The sequence below is a fragment of the Thamnophis elegans genome, chromosome 1 (genome assembly GCF_009769535.1).
Source record: "Thamnophis elegans isolate rThaEle1 chromosome 1, rThaEle1.pri, whole genome shotgun sequence".
In the NCBI taxonomy this organism is placed as follows: Eukaryota; Metazoa; Chordata; class Lepidosauria; order Squamata; family Colubridae; genus Thamnophis; species Thamnophis elegans.
This window is the reverse complement of record NC_045541.1, coordinates 145,984,401-146,000,155: the sequence shown is the minus strand read 5'-3', so window position 1 is coordinate 146,000,155 and position 15,755 is coordinate 145,984,401. Positions and strand designations below refer to the sequence as shown.

The 15,755-nt window shown below is 39.4% G+C and overlaps 1 protein-coding gene across 3 annotated transcripts in view; it reads right to left on the bottom strand.

Annotated features, from left to right (window-relative positions):
- EVL (Enah/Vasp-like) overlaps positions 1-15,755 on the bottom strand; it is an 85,887-nt gene that overhangs the window by 24,847 nt on the left and 45,285 nt on the right. For all 3 annotated transcript variants that reach the window (XM_032237302.1, XM_032237310.1, XM_032237318.1), the window contains exon 4: positions 2,741-2,804. In XM_032237302.1, the coding sequence (XP_032093193.1) occupies positions 2,741-2,804 (64 nt within the window). The remainder of the gene's footprint in view (positions 1-2,740; positions 2,805-15,755) is intronic.

Genomic DNA, 15,755 nt, shown 5'->3' with positions numbered 1-15,755 from the left:
TCAAAGTTCCACTTTATTAGGGATATCATATTGGCACATCTGGGAAAACCCGAATCTGAAAGCTTCCGGGTTTTCCCCACCCAAAGGAAAGTCAATGTCCCCACATGTCCATCACCCACAAGTCCATCACGTGGTCCAATCACTCCACCATCCCAACTGGAGATGCCTCCCAGTCACGCCACTCCAGGTGTAGACTGAATTGTCCTTGACTCCCAGAGAAAAGAATGTTGTTATGGCTATTTATCTCTACCACTCCGTGCAATCTCCCCTTCTCAGTTTCCCACAGCTCTAAGTATGGCAGCCCTGAACATCCCAAGTAAAAGATGGCTTCAAGGGCTGACACTTACATGGAATCTCATTTGTCCTTCAGAGGTTTTATGGCCAACTTCTCAAATTCTATTAACTGTGAATCATCTTCACTCAAGGATAGAAAGTGATACAAGCAGTCCTTGAGTTATTTTTTGAGATTTTGAGATTTTATTAATATTTGTATGCCGCCCTTTTCCCTGAGGGGACTCAGGGCGGCTCACACAAAATCAGGGGAGGGGAAAACAAACATTGACAAAGAAACATATGGTAAAATAGTCAACAACATACATTCATCATTCGGGAGGGGCAACTATCCTTGTCCCCAGGCCTGACGGGCTAGCCAGTTCTTAAGGGCTGTGCGGAAGGCCTGGACGGTGGAGAGGGTACGAATCTCCACGGGGAGCTCGTTCCAAAGGGTCGGGGCTACTACTGAGAAGTTATGACCAGTTGGGACCAGAATTTCCATTGCTAAGAAATGCAATCATAAAGTACAATGTCATATGACAGTATCACTTAGTGACAGCAGTCCTGGCATTCCCCATTACCATGGTTATGCCTAATGAAATTCTAGTCAAGGGCACCCACCTCCCAAATCCAAACCATTCTTGGCTTGGTCTCTCAAAGCCCCATGCTTTGGTTCTTCCAAGGTCAGAGAATGCCTCTCCTTCAACTGCTTATTCCATTCCCCTCCCCTTATCTCTGCTTGTTTGGCCAATCTGCCATTTGCCTATGGGTTAGTAAGCAGCCCCAGAACTGTGTGGCTCTGAAGCTACTTGCCACACTACCATTCATTGTTTCTTGCAATTTGCCTTTGTGGGTGAAGAAACACTGTTTTGCTTCTTTTTCCTTAGGAGTCAATTTCAATTGATTGTCCTATGGCCTTCTGCTGTGGGTGTCCTAGAGTTTTACTCTTTTGTTTTTCCTATTTATCATCTATAGCAACTCCTGGGAGAGGTAATCAGACAGCATAGGTTGATATTTGATGATATTCAGTTGTACATCAAAATCCAAGGTTAACAAGAAATGCAGTCAGACTGTGAAGTTCTCAGTGAGAAGAGCAGATATTTGTTTGCAATCTTCTATCAGAAGTTGGAGAGTGACCTGCCAGGAATGCTCTAGCAAAACTAAAACTAAACAGTGCATTGGACTAGATCAGTGGTCCCCAACCTTTTTATCGCCGCGGACCAGTCAGACGAGCCTCCCTCGGCCTTCCGGACCGGCGGGTGGGAAGGCGGCCATCCTGGGCGCGTGTTCCGCAGGGGGGGGGCGGCTTCCTTCACGCCAAGGCCGACAGCCCGCGAGGCCGCCCCGCCTCCTCCTCCTCGGCTGCCGGGGGAAGGGAGGGGGAACCGACCCCGCGATCCGCTCGCTCGGGCAGCCCTTTTTCCTCGCTGCAGTTCGGCGGGGGAAAAAGATGGCCCTGTGTCCTACTTCGGGCGGGCGGGCGGCTGGCGCGGCGGAGGCCGGCTGCTTCCGAGGGGGTGGGCCTCCGCGCCGCGCTCCATGAAGGGAAGAGGGGGAGAAGGCGGGCTGCGGCCGAAGGGTCCCCGAGAGCCCCGCCGGCCTGACACAAAAAGCGCTTCGGCGGAGCGGCGGGGGGGAGGGGCGGGAGGCAGGTGACACTCCAGGAGGGGGGGCAGAGCTGCGCCGCGAGTCTTACGTAAAGCCCCCCCTCCCCGCCTCGGTGGAGGAAAACATCTCCCACCTGGGTGGGGCTGCGCGCGAAGCGCCTCTCGGAACGGCGAAGCTCCCCAAGTTCCCCCGAAACGGCCGCGCTGCGCCCCTCCCCCCCGCAACCTTAGTTTCTCCTTGGGAGGAAAATGCAGCGCCGCCGCCCGCTCCTGCCACCCCCCTCGTCATTCCACGGGGCAGGCGGGCCGGGTGAGTCCGCGGACAAAGTTTCGTCTCCCAGGCAGCCTCCGCCAGCAGCATCCCAAGTTCGGGCCGAGGCCGCCGCCGCCGCCCCCTCCCTCCCGGGGCGAGCAGAGCAAGAGGGCGGGGGGGAGATCGGGCCTCCCCTCGCCCCCCCAGCCCCGCACATCTGGGGCGGCGGGGGGGGGGGCAGAGAAAGGGCGCATTCATGAGGACTACAAAGTTGCAAATATGGCCCCCGGCGCTGCAGCGATCATGGCCCCCGGCCGCTGCGCGGCCCGGTGCCAGGTACTCCACGGCCCGGCACCGGTCCGCGGACCGGGGGTTGGGGACCACTGGACTAGATGACCTTATGGGTTATTCTAACTATCTTTTACCATTGTCTTCAATAACTGAATGTGCAACTATGTATTTTTCACAAATAAAGGCAAATGTATTATCTAAACAAATCCCCTAATGACTGAATTCAACATGTAATTTTAAATATTAGGCAACAATTTGGCTTCTATTTATTTTTAAAATGAAAATCTGAATATTTCTGTAGATTTTGGTTCCTTACCTTCTCTGAATTTCAATTTCATCTGGAGAGGGTCCATTTTGAACCTGGCGCTGGGTTGTGGGACCTAGAAGACAGTAAAACAGCTTCATGGTTATCAATGTAATGTAGTTAATGGTGGTAAGGATCTGAAAAATTGGTTATTCAAAGAAGTGTGATTAACATCCAGTGGCTGGTTTCAGTGTCAATGGACCTTGGGATTTACTGCTGTTAGATTTATAATTGCTTATAAAATTGCTTATAAATGAAGAATCTCTTGCAATCAAAAAGAAGTGCTGCCATAAACATCAGTAGTATGAAACAAAACATACTAGATGGAAATCTAATTCAGAATAGAATTATAAATTAGGAGAAACAGGAGAGGAAAACTGGGAAGAGATGATTGACCAGGAGGACCATGCTACAAATTTCTATATCTGGAATCCACACTCCAGCCTATATATTACTCCTGAAGCCACTTTAGTAGAAATCAACAATTTTTATAGATTTTGTTTAAGCCACATTTCAAACACCATCCTCCAGGCGAATGTTTTCATTTAACATGCAAGTTTTTAATTATTCAACCAGCAATCACTATGTGAGATGATTAGCATTATAATGAAGAAGATGTACCAGGGAATTTAATTCATTTACATGATTGATAGCAATAGCACTTAGACTTATATACTGCTTCACAGTGCTTTACAGCTCTCTCTAAGTGATTTACAGGGTCAGCATATTGCCCTAAACAATCTGGGTCCTCATTTCACCAACCTCGGAAGGAAGAGGGAATCAACCTTGAGCCAGTAAGAATCAAAATGCCCTGGCAGCCAGCATAAGTAACCTGTCACTGTGGTGCAGTCTAACCACTGCACCACCAGGGCTCTTAGATGCCCTAAAACAGTGATGGCGAACCTTTGGCATGCGTGCCACAGATGACACGCTGAGCCATATCTGTCAGCACACGAGCCGTAAGCTCCAGCGCACATTCGCATGGCGGCCAGCTGATTTTCGGCCTTCCAGAGGGCCGGGGGAGGCCATTTTCGCCCTTCCAGGGTCCGGAGGCTTTCCTGCAGCCTGGGGAGGGCGAAAACAGCCTCCCTTGTCCCCCTAGAGGAAATACCAAGATCATTTTGGATGTGAGCAGGGGTTGTGCACACATGTGCATGTGGGGACACACTTTGCATTATGGGTGCCGGCACACGCAAGCGCTATCATGCACATGCACTTTTGGCACCCAACAACAAAAAGATTAGCTATCACAAAACAAAACAAACACAAAACAAATCTTCTGGAACTATAGGTAGTCTTTGACTAACAACTGTTTGTTTAATGACCATTCAAAAACACAACAGCACTGAAAAAAGTGACATGACCATTTTTCACACTTACGATCATTTCAGCTTCCCCATAATCATGTGATCAAAATTTGGATGCTTGGCAACTGGTTCATATTTATGACCGTCATAGTGTCCTGGGATCCTGTGACCCCTTCTGCAACCTTCTGATCAGCAAAGTAAATGGGGAAGCCAGATTCACTTAACAAGCATGTTACTAACTTAACAACTATGGTGATTTGTTTAACAACTGTGGCAAGAAATTTCACAAAATGGAACAAACTCACTTAACAAATATTTCCCTTAACAACGGTTATAGGACTGGGCTCAGTTGTGGTCATAAGTCAAAGACTATCTGTACTGGTCTCAAGAAGAATTCCCTTTTCCTGCAAACAATTAACAGCTTTATGCTGACTCTGTAAACCGCTTAGAGAGGGCTGTAAAGCACTATAAAGTGGTATATAAGTCTAAGTGTTATTGGTATTGCTACTTATATCAAGCTTACAATGAAAAATGAAAAACTTAAATTTTCATTCTTTGCCTGCATATCTGCATTTTTACCAATTGGATATTAAGAGAGTCATATATAAAAGTCATAAGTGCCTTAATTATAAGGCACTTAACTTTTATACTTGCATCAATATACACAAAGAAGTATGGTGGACTGGTTTGGACACAATGCATGTTGGTTTTTTGCAATGTGCCTTTCACTCACGTTCTGTCCTTTGCATCAGTGGTCAAATTACTAAGACTAAAAAAAAAGTTAAGAACCGAATCATAGATGGAAATTGGTTTAATCTCTTAGGTGTATATTGAACCTGCTCAAATATAATATTTGGGGGAGGGGCAACATGTTGGGGAAGACTATGCTAGACTCAAAGTCACCAAGATGATAGCAAGAATAAAGAACTTGAGGCCTTCCATAACTTGTTGCATTATAACTTCTGACAGTTCATGAATATCTACTATAAGGAATGAAGTTAAAGAGGCAGGAATAGGAGGCCCCGGGCTAGGAACGTTATGACAACATGGCATCAAAACACTAAAACAACAACTATACCTAATCCATTAAGATAACGCCTATAAGCCTTTTGTCAAATAACCTGAATAAGAGGATCAGTGCTGGAAGAGCTATTTCATGCTGGGTCAGATGAAAGTTAGTATCTGGAGGACCAGAAGCTCTGCTCTCCTCAGTGTATTATCAAACTTGGTACTATTCAGGTAGGAATTATTATTAGTTGCTAAGAAAGTCTATAGATAAAGAAAAGAGCCTGAAATGAGAAAAGAGGTAACACAAAACTATTTCAAAGACTAAGCTAGCCAAGAGAGAGGTGAGATTTGGCTCAAATTCATAAATATTTAAGAATACAGAATGCACACACATCTTTAATATCATCCTTCATGGAATTATTACCATCATAAGCACTTTGCACGTGATAATACAAATACTGTGTTTTGTTAGTTTTACAGCATTCAAGAGAGTAACAAAATTATAGAACTCTTCATAATCATTCTGGCAAACCAAATATGCCATTTTCAAATGTCCTAGAACAGGGCTGTCAAACTCGTGCTAGCCACCCTCACGCCTGGTTTAGCGAAGGGGGAAAAGTCCCAATACGTCATGTGATGCCGCTGGGATGATGTGAGTTTGACACCCCTGCCCTAGAACAGAGGATTAGTTTTCTTTCTTTGTAATCCTAAACAAAATAAAAATAAAAATGTAGTCATTGTAAACAGATACAATTCATCCTGCGTCTAACAATTGCTTAACACTATTGTTTAATTTTAATTAACCAGAATGTTTTCTGGTTGTTGCAACTACTGACTACAGAAATTTTGTTTGCTCATGTTATCTGATTGCCAATTTTGTACTTGTGCTCTCCCAACATTCATGCACAAATTCAGTGAATGGAATTATTTTTAGCAACAGCCAGATTTCATATACATATGATCAGTCTGAGACAAATCAGTTCCTGCTTTGGGAACTAATTACATGTTACACACCAATTTGTGCAACTCAACCTTAAAACCTTGTGGTTTTAAATGAAAAAGAGTTTTGGAAAAAATAAGACCAGAGAAATAGAGGCAAATGTTATTTTTGTTTTCCTCTCCTAAACACTATTTCTCCCAAACATCCATATGTGTAAAATCTTGCTGGGGAGAAGAAACAACATGATGGCAAAGACTTAAGAACTGTTTCTATTTCAAACCACCCCCATATTTTCGCTCTCTAAAAAAGATGCCTTAGTTTTGCTATTTCAGTATTTAGAAAGAGTTATTTTTTTCTTTTGCAGAAGAGTAGAACTGTGAAAGAAAGAGAAGACAAGAAAACAAAAAGAGACTACAATTTACAGGAAAAAAAATAAAAATAGATGTGGAACAACTGCATCAATTTCTTTTTAAAAAGACAAACATGGGCAGTGGAAACAAAAACAGAATCCAACTGTTTTTTTTTAAATTAACAATGTTCTGAAAAAAATGAAATGATGTGCTCGTATATGAAAATGAAGATATACAATTAGGAGTTGCAATTGCTTCTCTTTGAAAAAAGGAAGACAAATGAGCGGTAGGAAGAACTGCTCGACTTACAACAGTTCATTTAGTGACTGCTCAGTTACAACAGCACTGAAAAAAGTGACTTGTGACCATTTTTTACACTTACAACCATTGCAGCATCCCCATGATCATGAGATTGAATTCAGACATTTGGCAAAAGACTCATATTTATGACAGTTGCAGTGTCCCAGAGTCACGTGAAACATCCAGCCCCGCGGAAATTGTGAATGTTGCGGTTTTGTTTTTAAAGTGTTGTCTTGTCTAGTCTTCCCCCTTCCCTTGTCTATTGTGAGCCGCCCGGAGTCCTTCGGGAGTGGGCGTCATACAAGACAAATAAATACAAATACAAATACGTGATCAACTTTTGCGATGTTCTGACGAGCAAAGTCAATGGGGAAGTCAGAATCACTTAACAATTGTTACCAATTTGACAATAGCAGTGATTCACTTAACAACTGTAGCAAGAAAAATCGTAAAATGGGACAAAATTCACTTAACAAATTTAGCAACAGAGATTTTGGGCTCAATTGTCATCATAAGACCAGGATTATCTGTATTCACTGGGTTTTTTAAAAAAAAGAGAGCCAGGCCAAAGAAACAAATGCAAGCTTCAACAGGAATCAGTAAGCTGCCCTATGTTTTCCTTCTGATATATAGGAAGTTGGGAAAAGCTGTAATAAGCACAATCTGTCAAAATTCTTCATCTGCCCCGTGATTCTGGATGAAGTACAACTTTACAAAGCAATACCTTGTCTCAAATCCCCCATTTATTAATGGACTGACTTGGAAACACAGAATTGGAAGAGGCGGTTTAGACCACTACACAAAACCTTCTTCAATGCAAGAATGTAAATTAAACATTCTGACAAACTCTATTTAGCCTCTGCTTAAATATATCAGCAGAGGTGGAATCTGCTGCTTTCCCTGGTAACCTGTTCAGGATTATGTTGCTTGGTTCAATTTAATGGTTAAAATAATAATAATAAAGACTAATTAATTATTACTCTGCATCCTAATTTTTATGGCCCTGGTCCAGGAAGGTAAGGCTTCTTCTCTGTAGTTTGATTAGCAATGCAACTTCTGAAAGAATTGAAATATCTAATTGTGCCTAATGTCCCTGTCCTAATGTCCCCATCTATTTGTACCCATTTCCTGGTTTTTATTCATGTTTATTCTTATTCCTGTTATCCTGTACATGAGTGACAAACTAAATAAAATAAAATAAAATAAAAATACATGGGGGAGTTGCTTTACAATAAAACACCAACATTTTGCTTAAGTAACCTTTGTCAATTTTCTGCACATTCTTTCAGAACAACAACCAAAATAAGTTATGTTTGGAGTTTTCCTTTAGTTAATGAATATTCGTCAAGATACTACTTGTCTAGAGAATTGTTTTAATCATTTTAGAGCCTAATGTTTCTGATGTACTAATTTTAAAATACGCTCACAGATTTGTTCTTAATAGTGTCTGGCAAACGAGTGATAGTAGAACAAGAGACTATGGCTGAACAGATAATTAAGCAAAACAGTTTTATTCATTTCCTGATTAGACAAACTATTTCCTTGAAATACAGTTTAATATCATCCTTGGATCCCCAAAGTTCTTGAAGATTTGAGCTCCCTGGTAATCTGCCATGTATTTATTTTTGGAAGGTACAGACACAAACAGAATAAGTAGAAATGTCTTTTATCCTTACAGGAAGCTAATTATGATGCAGCTACAGGACCATAATTGTTACTGATGTAACATTCTAAACCTAAATATTTCCTACTTCTAGGCCTACTAGCTGGTCCACGGACTTATGGTTATTAAACCAAAGGTTTATTTATAAATAAGCTTTCTCTTCTGTAACACAGCCTCTGAGTTAACTTGATACACAATCTCCTTCAAAACATGGCTGTTTTTTTAACTACTTCTAAGACTCCCTTTTAACTTTCACTTTCATTCCTCTTTCCCTGCACAGCAGCTCCAGTTCTGCTTCACTCTCTCTTGGAGATTCCTTTTCATCTGCTGGGAGTGAGGCTTGGCTTCCTCACTTGTTTTCTTTGTGCAAGACCGTTTCTTCTTTCTTCCAGGCTGCTTGCAGCTGCCTCTGCTTGTCTTCTCTCCTTTGGCAGTTCAGCTGGTTTTCTGCTTTGCTGTCCCAAGGCACCTCTTTCCTTGGTCTTCGTTCATCCTCCCTACAAAACTACAGTGTTAGGACTTAGACAAACATATACCAGCTCTAGCAGCAACGCCTCATTTTAACTCTCTTCATCTTTCAACTGCAGGAGATCTTTTTGATTAGTAACGGAGTGCAAAGACTCTTATGACTTCTACAATGATTGCCCCTTCCAGAAGCTCTGTTTCTAAGCAAATAATGAAATAAAACCACAAACAAAACAGGGCTGAATTGTTCTATTTTCTACATTTTAGAAAACTACCCACACTGTGGTATCACAACAATTAATCAGTGGAACAACTTGCCTTCAGAAGTTGTGAATGCTCCAACACTAGAAGTTTTTAATAAGATATTGGATAACCATTTGTCTGAAGCAGTGTAGGATTTCCTGCCTAAGCAGGGGGTTGGACTAGAAAACCTCCAAGGTCCCTTCCAACTTTGTTATTCTATTCTATTTATTCTAAATAGACTGAAACAGTTTCTATCATATATTTCACCTCAGATGCTTCTTCCCTTTTAAAAAATAGTATTTATTGAATGTTCCAACATTTAAAAGACAAAACACAAAATGACACTTATAACAGCTTTTCCATATCAGTATCAATATCTTTTGTAATAGTCCTATTTACAAAAAATCTATCTCCATTTCACTATCCTAAATTATATCCTTATTATTAAGCCTCAGATGCTTCTTCATTTTTATTCCAAATTAGTGATAATTAGTGATGAAGAAAGGTGTATAGGGAAAGGACAGAAGGAACATTTTCCTCAATGTTCTCCTTTGCTCCAAACCCCCTCCCAGAATTTTTTCTTTGAAAATGAATCTCAAGGCCAGAGTTCTACCTGATACATTTTGCACAAAGGAAGAGTTGCTGATTCTGTGTGTAAATGGAAACGTTTTAAAACACACTGAAAGAACAACTGGCTCATATTGAATTATGCTTAATATGTTTTAAAAAGCTAGATTTTAAAGTAGTATGACTAACAAATCAACATTAATGTATAACAAAGGTAAAGGGCCATATAAAATAAGAGAATAATGAAATAAATAGTGTAGTTAGTTATTAAACAATCCTCGTTTTAGTCAGGATTTTTCTCTCCCACCTCTTAATGTTTATTTAATCTAAACATCATTTAGTCATCATTAATTGGAAAAGAAAGGGCACATTAAAAAGAAGAGATTTTTACCCAAAGTGACATGTATCTGATTCATAATAGAACACTGGCAAGAATCTGGATGCTGCCTGTTGAATTGGCTTGAATTTTCTATAACCTTTAAGAGGAATCCTGAAGTAACCAAATCATGTACCAGAACATTCAGATCCTTCATGAATCAACCAAAAATATGTAAATTGCTTCTAGACATTATCCGTGCAGATGCCTATGCGCAAACACCCCCCAACAAACAAACAAACAAAGCATTCCAAGACAGTGAACCTCACCATAGGTCCATAACTACCCCATCTATGGTAGACATTTCTGCCACCCTAGCAAAATTAGGCTTATTTACTATGGGCAACTCTCACCTTCTATATGAATTTCGAATTTCCCCTTTATCCATCTAATTCCAGATGAACCACCAACAAAGAGAGGGTATCTTTTTTATTCAGATGAAAGGGAAAAATACATCAACCTGGTAATTTGAGTGATCTTGGCCATCAGCATCAGACAGATGTTAGTACAAAGGGCAGTACAAACTTTTGAGGAGTCACAAGAAACGTCTTGCTGTGCCAACAACTTCAATCTCTGATCTGCAAGAATACTGTGGCCAGAAAGCTGATAAGGAAACCAAAAGCACCAACAGGTATATATTTCCTACCTATTTCTCAGCTAAGTCAATTAAGCTGTCTTGGAATCCTACATACAATCTTTTTTCTTTTCAAAATCTTCCAGAAGACTTTGATACTATTTGATCAGTAAATTCTTGAATAATTTGGTCAATAACTGAGCAATAAACACTGATTTATATTTCCACAGATAATGAAAATAAGTTACTTTTTCTCCTAGCAACCATGCTAATTGTATATTTTTCAAATCAAATAAACATATAATAGTAAAGGATTCTCTTTTGTGTAAAACCTACACACCGAGTTGCATGTGTAAAAATGTACATGCTTTAGTTGTTGGCACTTTATGCGTGGATGATCACATGAAATGTCAGGAAGCAGAACTTACTAATGCAATCCTATCCCCTAAACTCTGAAATTAATGCAATTTTCGTAACTATAATAACTGCTATACAAGGATTCTGTTATAAGGAAAAAAAGCCAAGCTCTAATTCTCTCAATTAATATTGAAGCACACAGGTCAAATAAAGAAGGCAGGCATAAATGAGACAAATCCAAATATTTTGATACAATGCTCAGATCTCAGCAACTTATCCAATAATAATCTGATCAGAGAAAGCCTTAATTATACAGGTAGTTCTCATGTGGCAATTTCCTTGAATAGTGATTGTTCACAAATACAACGGTAATAAATGATAATAATAAAAAAATATTTCTTGATCAATGCATTTACAACAACAAAAGCCTCCTGTGTGAACTTGATTTAAGGCCTGGTCAGTTTCATACAGCAGCTGCCAGTTAGCCAGAGGATTCTAATCAACCAATTAAGGTCACAGAGCTGAGCTTGTTAACTTGCAGTTAGCACTTTTTAGGGATATGCTGTGCTGTGGAGAAAATCAGCTACTGAAGAAATAGCTTGTTTAAGCAATCTCCCTGTCTTGCCAGGGGGCAAAAAAGGGGAGAAAAATGGGTCAAGCACAGGATACCATGTGAGAGAACTTTATTTAAATGAGAAAATTTTATCTAAATGTGTCTTTGCAGCATTTTTTCCCCTCAGTCACGTGGTTTGTTTAGGACCATGTTCTTTAGCTACCAATCTGCTGGAATGGATTGCAGTCACTAAATGAGGACTACCTGTATTCAATGAACAATAAAATTCTCTAAATTAGTTTTAGAAAAGAATTTTAATGGAAAGCTCTTTTTTAAAAAAAAAAGCAATTGCAAGATATGATGTAACATAGTTTACAATAAACCACTTTACAAGTTGTCCTATATTTGCAGTTACAACAATGATGAAGTAAGTTTATGACCATTCCTCGCATTTATGACATTTGCAGATCTGTAAAGCAAAGGAAAGCTGCAGTAAAATGAAAAGTACAGTTACGGTTTCACTCACCTACACAGCCAAACTGCCAATCTCAATTGTGGTGGCTAAATAAGACCTACCGGCACCATACATATTTCTACTTGTCTTTTTATGTTTTGAGTTTAATATGTACCCAAAGCAGTAATCAGAAATGACAATCACATCTTATAATTTGAGAAAAAAATGCAAAAAGGAAATTCTTCCATTTGCTACTTTAGATCATCATGCCTATGAAGAGTACTGTACTAAACTGAAAAAGTTTTGAAAAAGAAAAAAGTGCAATAATCTCAAACAAAATACACATGTCGAATTAAAATAAGGTGTCAAACCAGTAGTTATAATCAGAAATCAGTTCTGGTACTTTTTCACTGTAATAAATTTGTAAATGTTCGTGACTGATGCAATAATTTCTATGATCATTTAACTCATCTACATTTTGAAAACCAACCAACCAATCAATGAACTCCATCCCAAATTTTTTAAAAAAATTAAAGACCCAATAAAAGATAGCAGTAAAAGGGGGGGCCGCTCAATGGCTAAGACACTGAGCTTGTTGATCAGAAAGGTTGGCAGTTCAAATCCCTAGTGCCATATAACGGAATGAGTTGCCATTATTTGTCCCAGCTTCTGTCAACCAAGCAGTTCGAAAGCACGTAAAAATGCAAGTAGAAAAATAGGAACCACCTTTGGTGGGAAGGTAACAGTGTTCCATGCGCCTTTGGCATTTAGTCATGCCGGCCACATGACTATGGAGACATCTTCAGACAGAGCTGGCTCTTCAGCTTTGAAATGGAGATGAACATCACCCCCTAGAGTCAGGAACAACTAGCACATATATGCGAGGTGACCTTTAAGTCGACCTTATGCGACCTTTAAGAGATAGCAATTAATACCCTTCCATAGGGCTGGGCATGTTCCTTTTTAAAATTAAGCCTCTAAAGCTGGCTCTTCATTAATATTCCGGAAGTAAATACTACAATGGAAATACTACAGTGAGAGGGGCAGTGACTATGAATGAAGGGACTCTTAGAAATATGAACCTAAGATGGGAAGAATTAAGCTCTTATATTAAACAATTCCACTCAAAACTGCATAAGCCTATTTATAGTAATCTATGTACAAAATATAGGTTTTTCTCCTTCCTGAATGTTAAATATATACAAAAAATATATGAATGTGTATTTGAAAAATGGGCAACTTCTCACTTAGAAAAGTTCCGCTTAATCATTCATCAACAACAACACCAATGCAGAGTACAACATGCTAAGAAATGTTACAGAGATTCAAAGCAAATAATATGGCTACTTAGTAGACAAACTTACTTTTAGTCAGTGTTTACTACACTTGAGGAGTCCTCTCCTGCTCCATTTCTTGATATTACTAGACATCACCTAAAAAAACTTCTGTTTTTAGCTATCATCCATTGGAAAAGAAAAGACAGAATAGTCATTTTACATATTATGGCACTAAAAGCATCTCCCCAGGACTATCGACAAGGAAGATTCATTTCAAAGCTTGTAAAGTCCAAGCATATAAAAGTAGAGAGGATGATTAACAATACCGTCCACTCTTCCCTTTGCAACTGAAATCTGAATATAAGAGACACTAAAAAACACAAAACAGAGAAGTAAAACATTTCCATCACCTACAAGACATTCGGCACAGGATGATGCAGTCACACTGACAGAGGCAGAAGCAGTGGCAAATCCATTCTCTGTTAACCATAATAAAACTTCAGGACAACTTTTTCAAATAAACACCTAGCATCCCTCAATGGCTAGGTTGTACAGGATGAAATCAATACCTTCCCTGCAGCTGTACAGTGGGCCTCTTTCTTTAATTATTTAATCAGAGGCTGCCTTCTGAGTGTAACAGAAGGCTTAAATGTTAGGTTTATAATGTAGCACTCTGTCTAGAGAACAAAAATAAACATGGCTGAAATGGCACTATGGGAAACATTTAAGAGTCCCAGAAGGACAAGATGACTGACCTTTCTCCATATTTTACTTTTCTGGCTACTGAGGAAAGCAGAATATGATAAAGCAGTACTTTTAAAATGGAAGTCCCCGAACAGCTGCTTTGTCTTATCTGTAGCTTTCGAAGGATAGGTATTAAATGAGTCGACACATTTCACCTTCCCATACTATAGAATGCATACGACCTCTACATCATCATTGTTATTTTCATTACCTATTACTATTATATGCTGTCTAGTACCAATTGTGGGTGGTATCTTTCCCAGTATTAGAACCCTTTTCAGAGAGCTAGGACATTGCATAAAAGGTCTGAAAGAGGATAATTTGAGCTTGGCCATTGATGCCGCAAGTGAGAACCCTGGAAGGATGTTCAGATCCATTTGTTTGTTTGTACTCTTGGCTGTGCACTATATTCTCAGGATCTTCCTGAACACCAAATTTCAAAAGCACTAATATTGTTCCTATCCTGCTTTTTCTTTTTTTTTCTTTTAATTGAACAAAAACACAAAAAAAGAATCATCCTTCATTACATGTTGTAGAAAGTGTGTAGATTGGTTACAGATAACTTTGGTGCATTTCTTCCACAGTCATTACTTATAGTCCATATTAGATTATACACTTTAAGTCAAAAATCTTTGGATATCTTACTATCAATATACCACAATTCTCATTTGACTACAATTATTTGAACATGCTTTTACCTCAAATCATTCATACTTAAAAACACAACCACATAATGGCATTCATCAGCTATTTCAAAAAATCCTCCAATAACATTATACCTTTATAGCATCTTTTAAGTAAAAGTCAATTAATAAAGTTTCTAAGCCTTCCCCCCCCCCCGCTTTTTTCCCCAACTCACTGACTAAAATTTATATCTAAGTTACTTTAGCCAATACCATAGCATGTATATATTGTTAAACAATGTCCATTAACATTTTCTTGTTGTTATTATAATTGGCTAAAAACCATTTACTATTTATGCCCCATCTCCTCTCATCAGGGTCCCCACCCCAAACCTTACACCTTTATAACAAGATCTAAATGAAAATTTGTTAATAAAATTTATAGGTCTTTTTCCCAAGTCACAATTTATATCCAAATTTCTTTTACTAAATTGTCTCTATCCTGTTTTTTCAATGTCCAACTTTTGCTTCCATAGAGTATCAAAGGGAATACCATGACTTGCACTATTCTGACTTTGCAGCTATGGACACATCACAGCATCTGAACACTTTTCCCAAAGCCCTCGTGGGTGCTCTACAAAGCCATAGTCTGCAGCATATTTCTTGATTGCTTGTTGCTTTATGGTTGATCCTAAAAGGCAGAAGCTATCCACCACTTCTGATATCTTCATTACCAATTCTAAGGCTGGTTGTTGTACCTGTAGATATTAATTTGCTCTTATCAAAACATCTCACTGTCCTTATGAGAAACTGGTAGGAAACCGTTTTCTTTTTTCATTAGTGTTACTTGGAACACACAAGAAGTTTGTATCCCACAGTCAGCAACTGGCCATGTCTTTGATGCTATACTTGAGGGCATTCATCTCCTTTTAGCAAATAATACTGTCAATTTGATTTCTATGTACCTCTGTCTATGTACTTAAGTGTACATAGATTGTTTGAAAGTAGTGTCAGCTGTGAAGAAATCACTGGACTGGCAGAAATTGAGGAATAGGTCACCCACTTTCCTAAATCATATAATCCAACTAGTTTCCTCTTCTAAATTTCCAACATTAGCATTCCAGTCTCTAATCATAAGCAGCACATCTTGCTTGCAAGTACTACTGATTTCAAATTGAATTTGATCGTAACACTCATTATCTTCACTTCTTTTGTACTGATAGTTG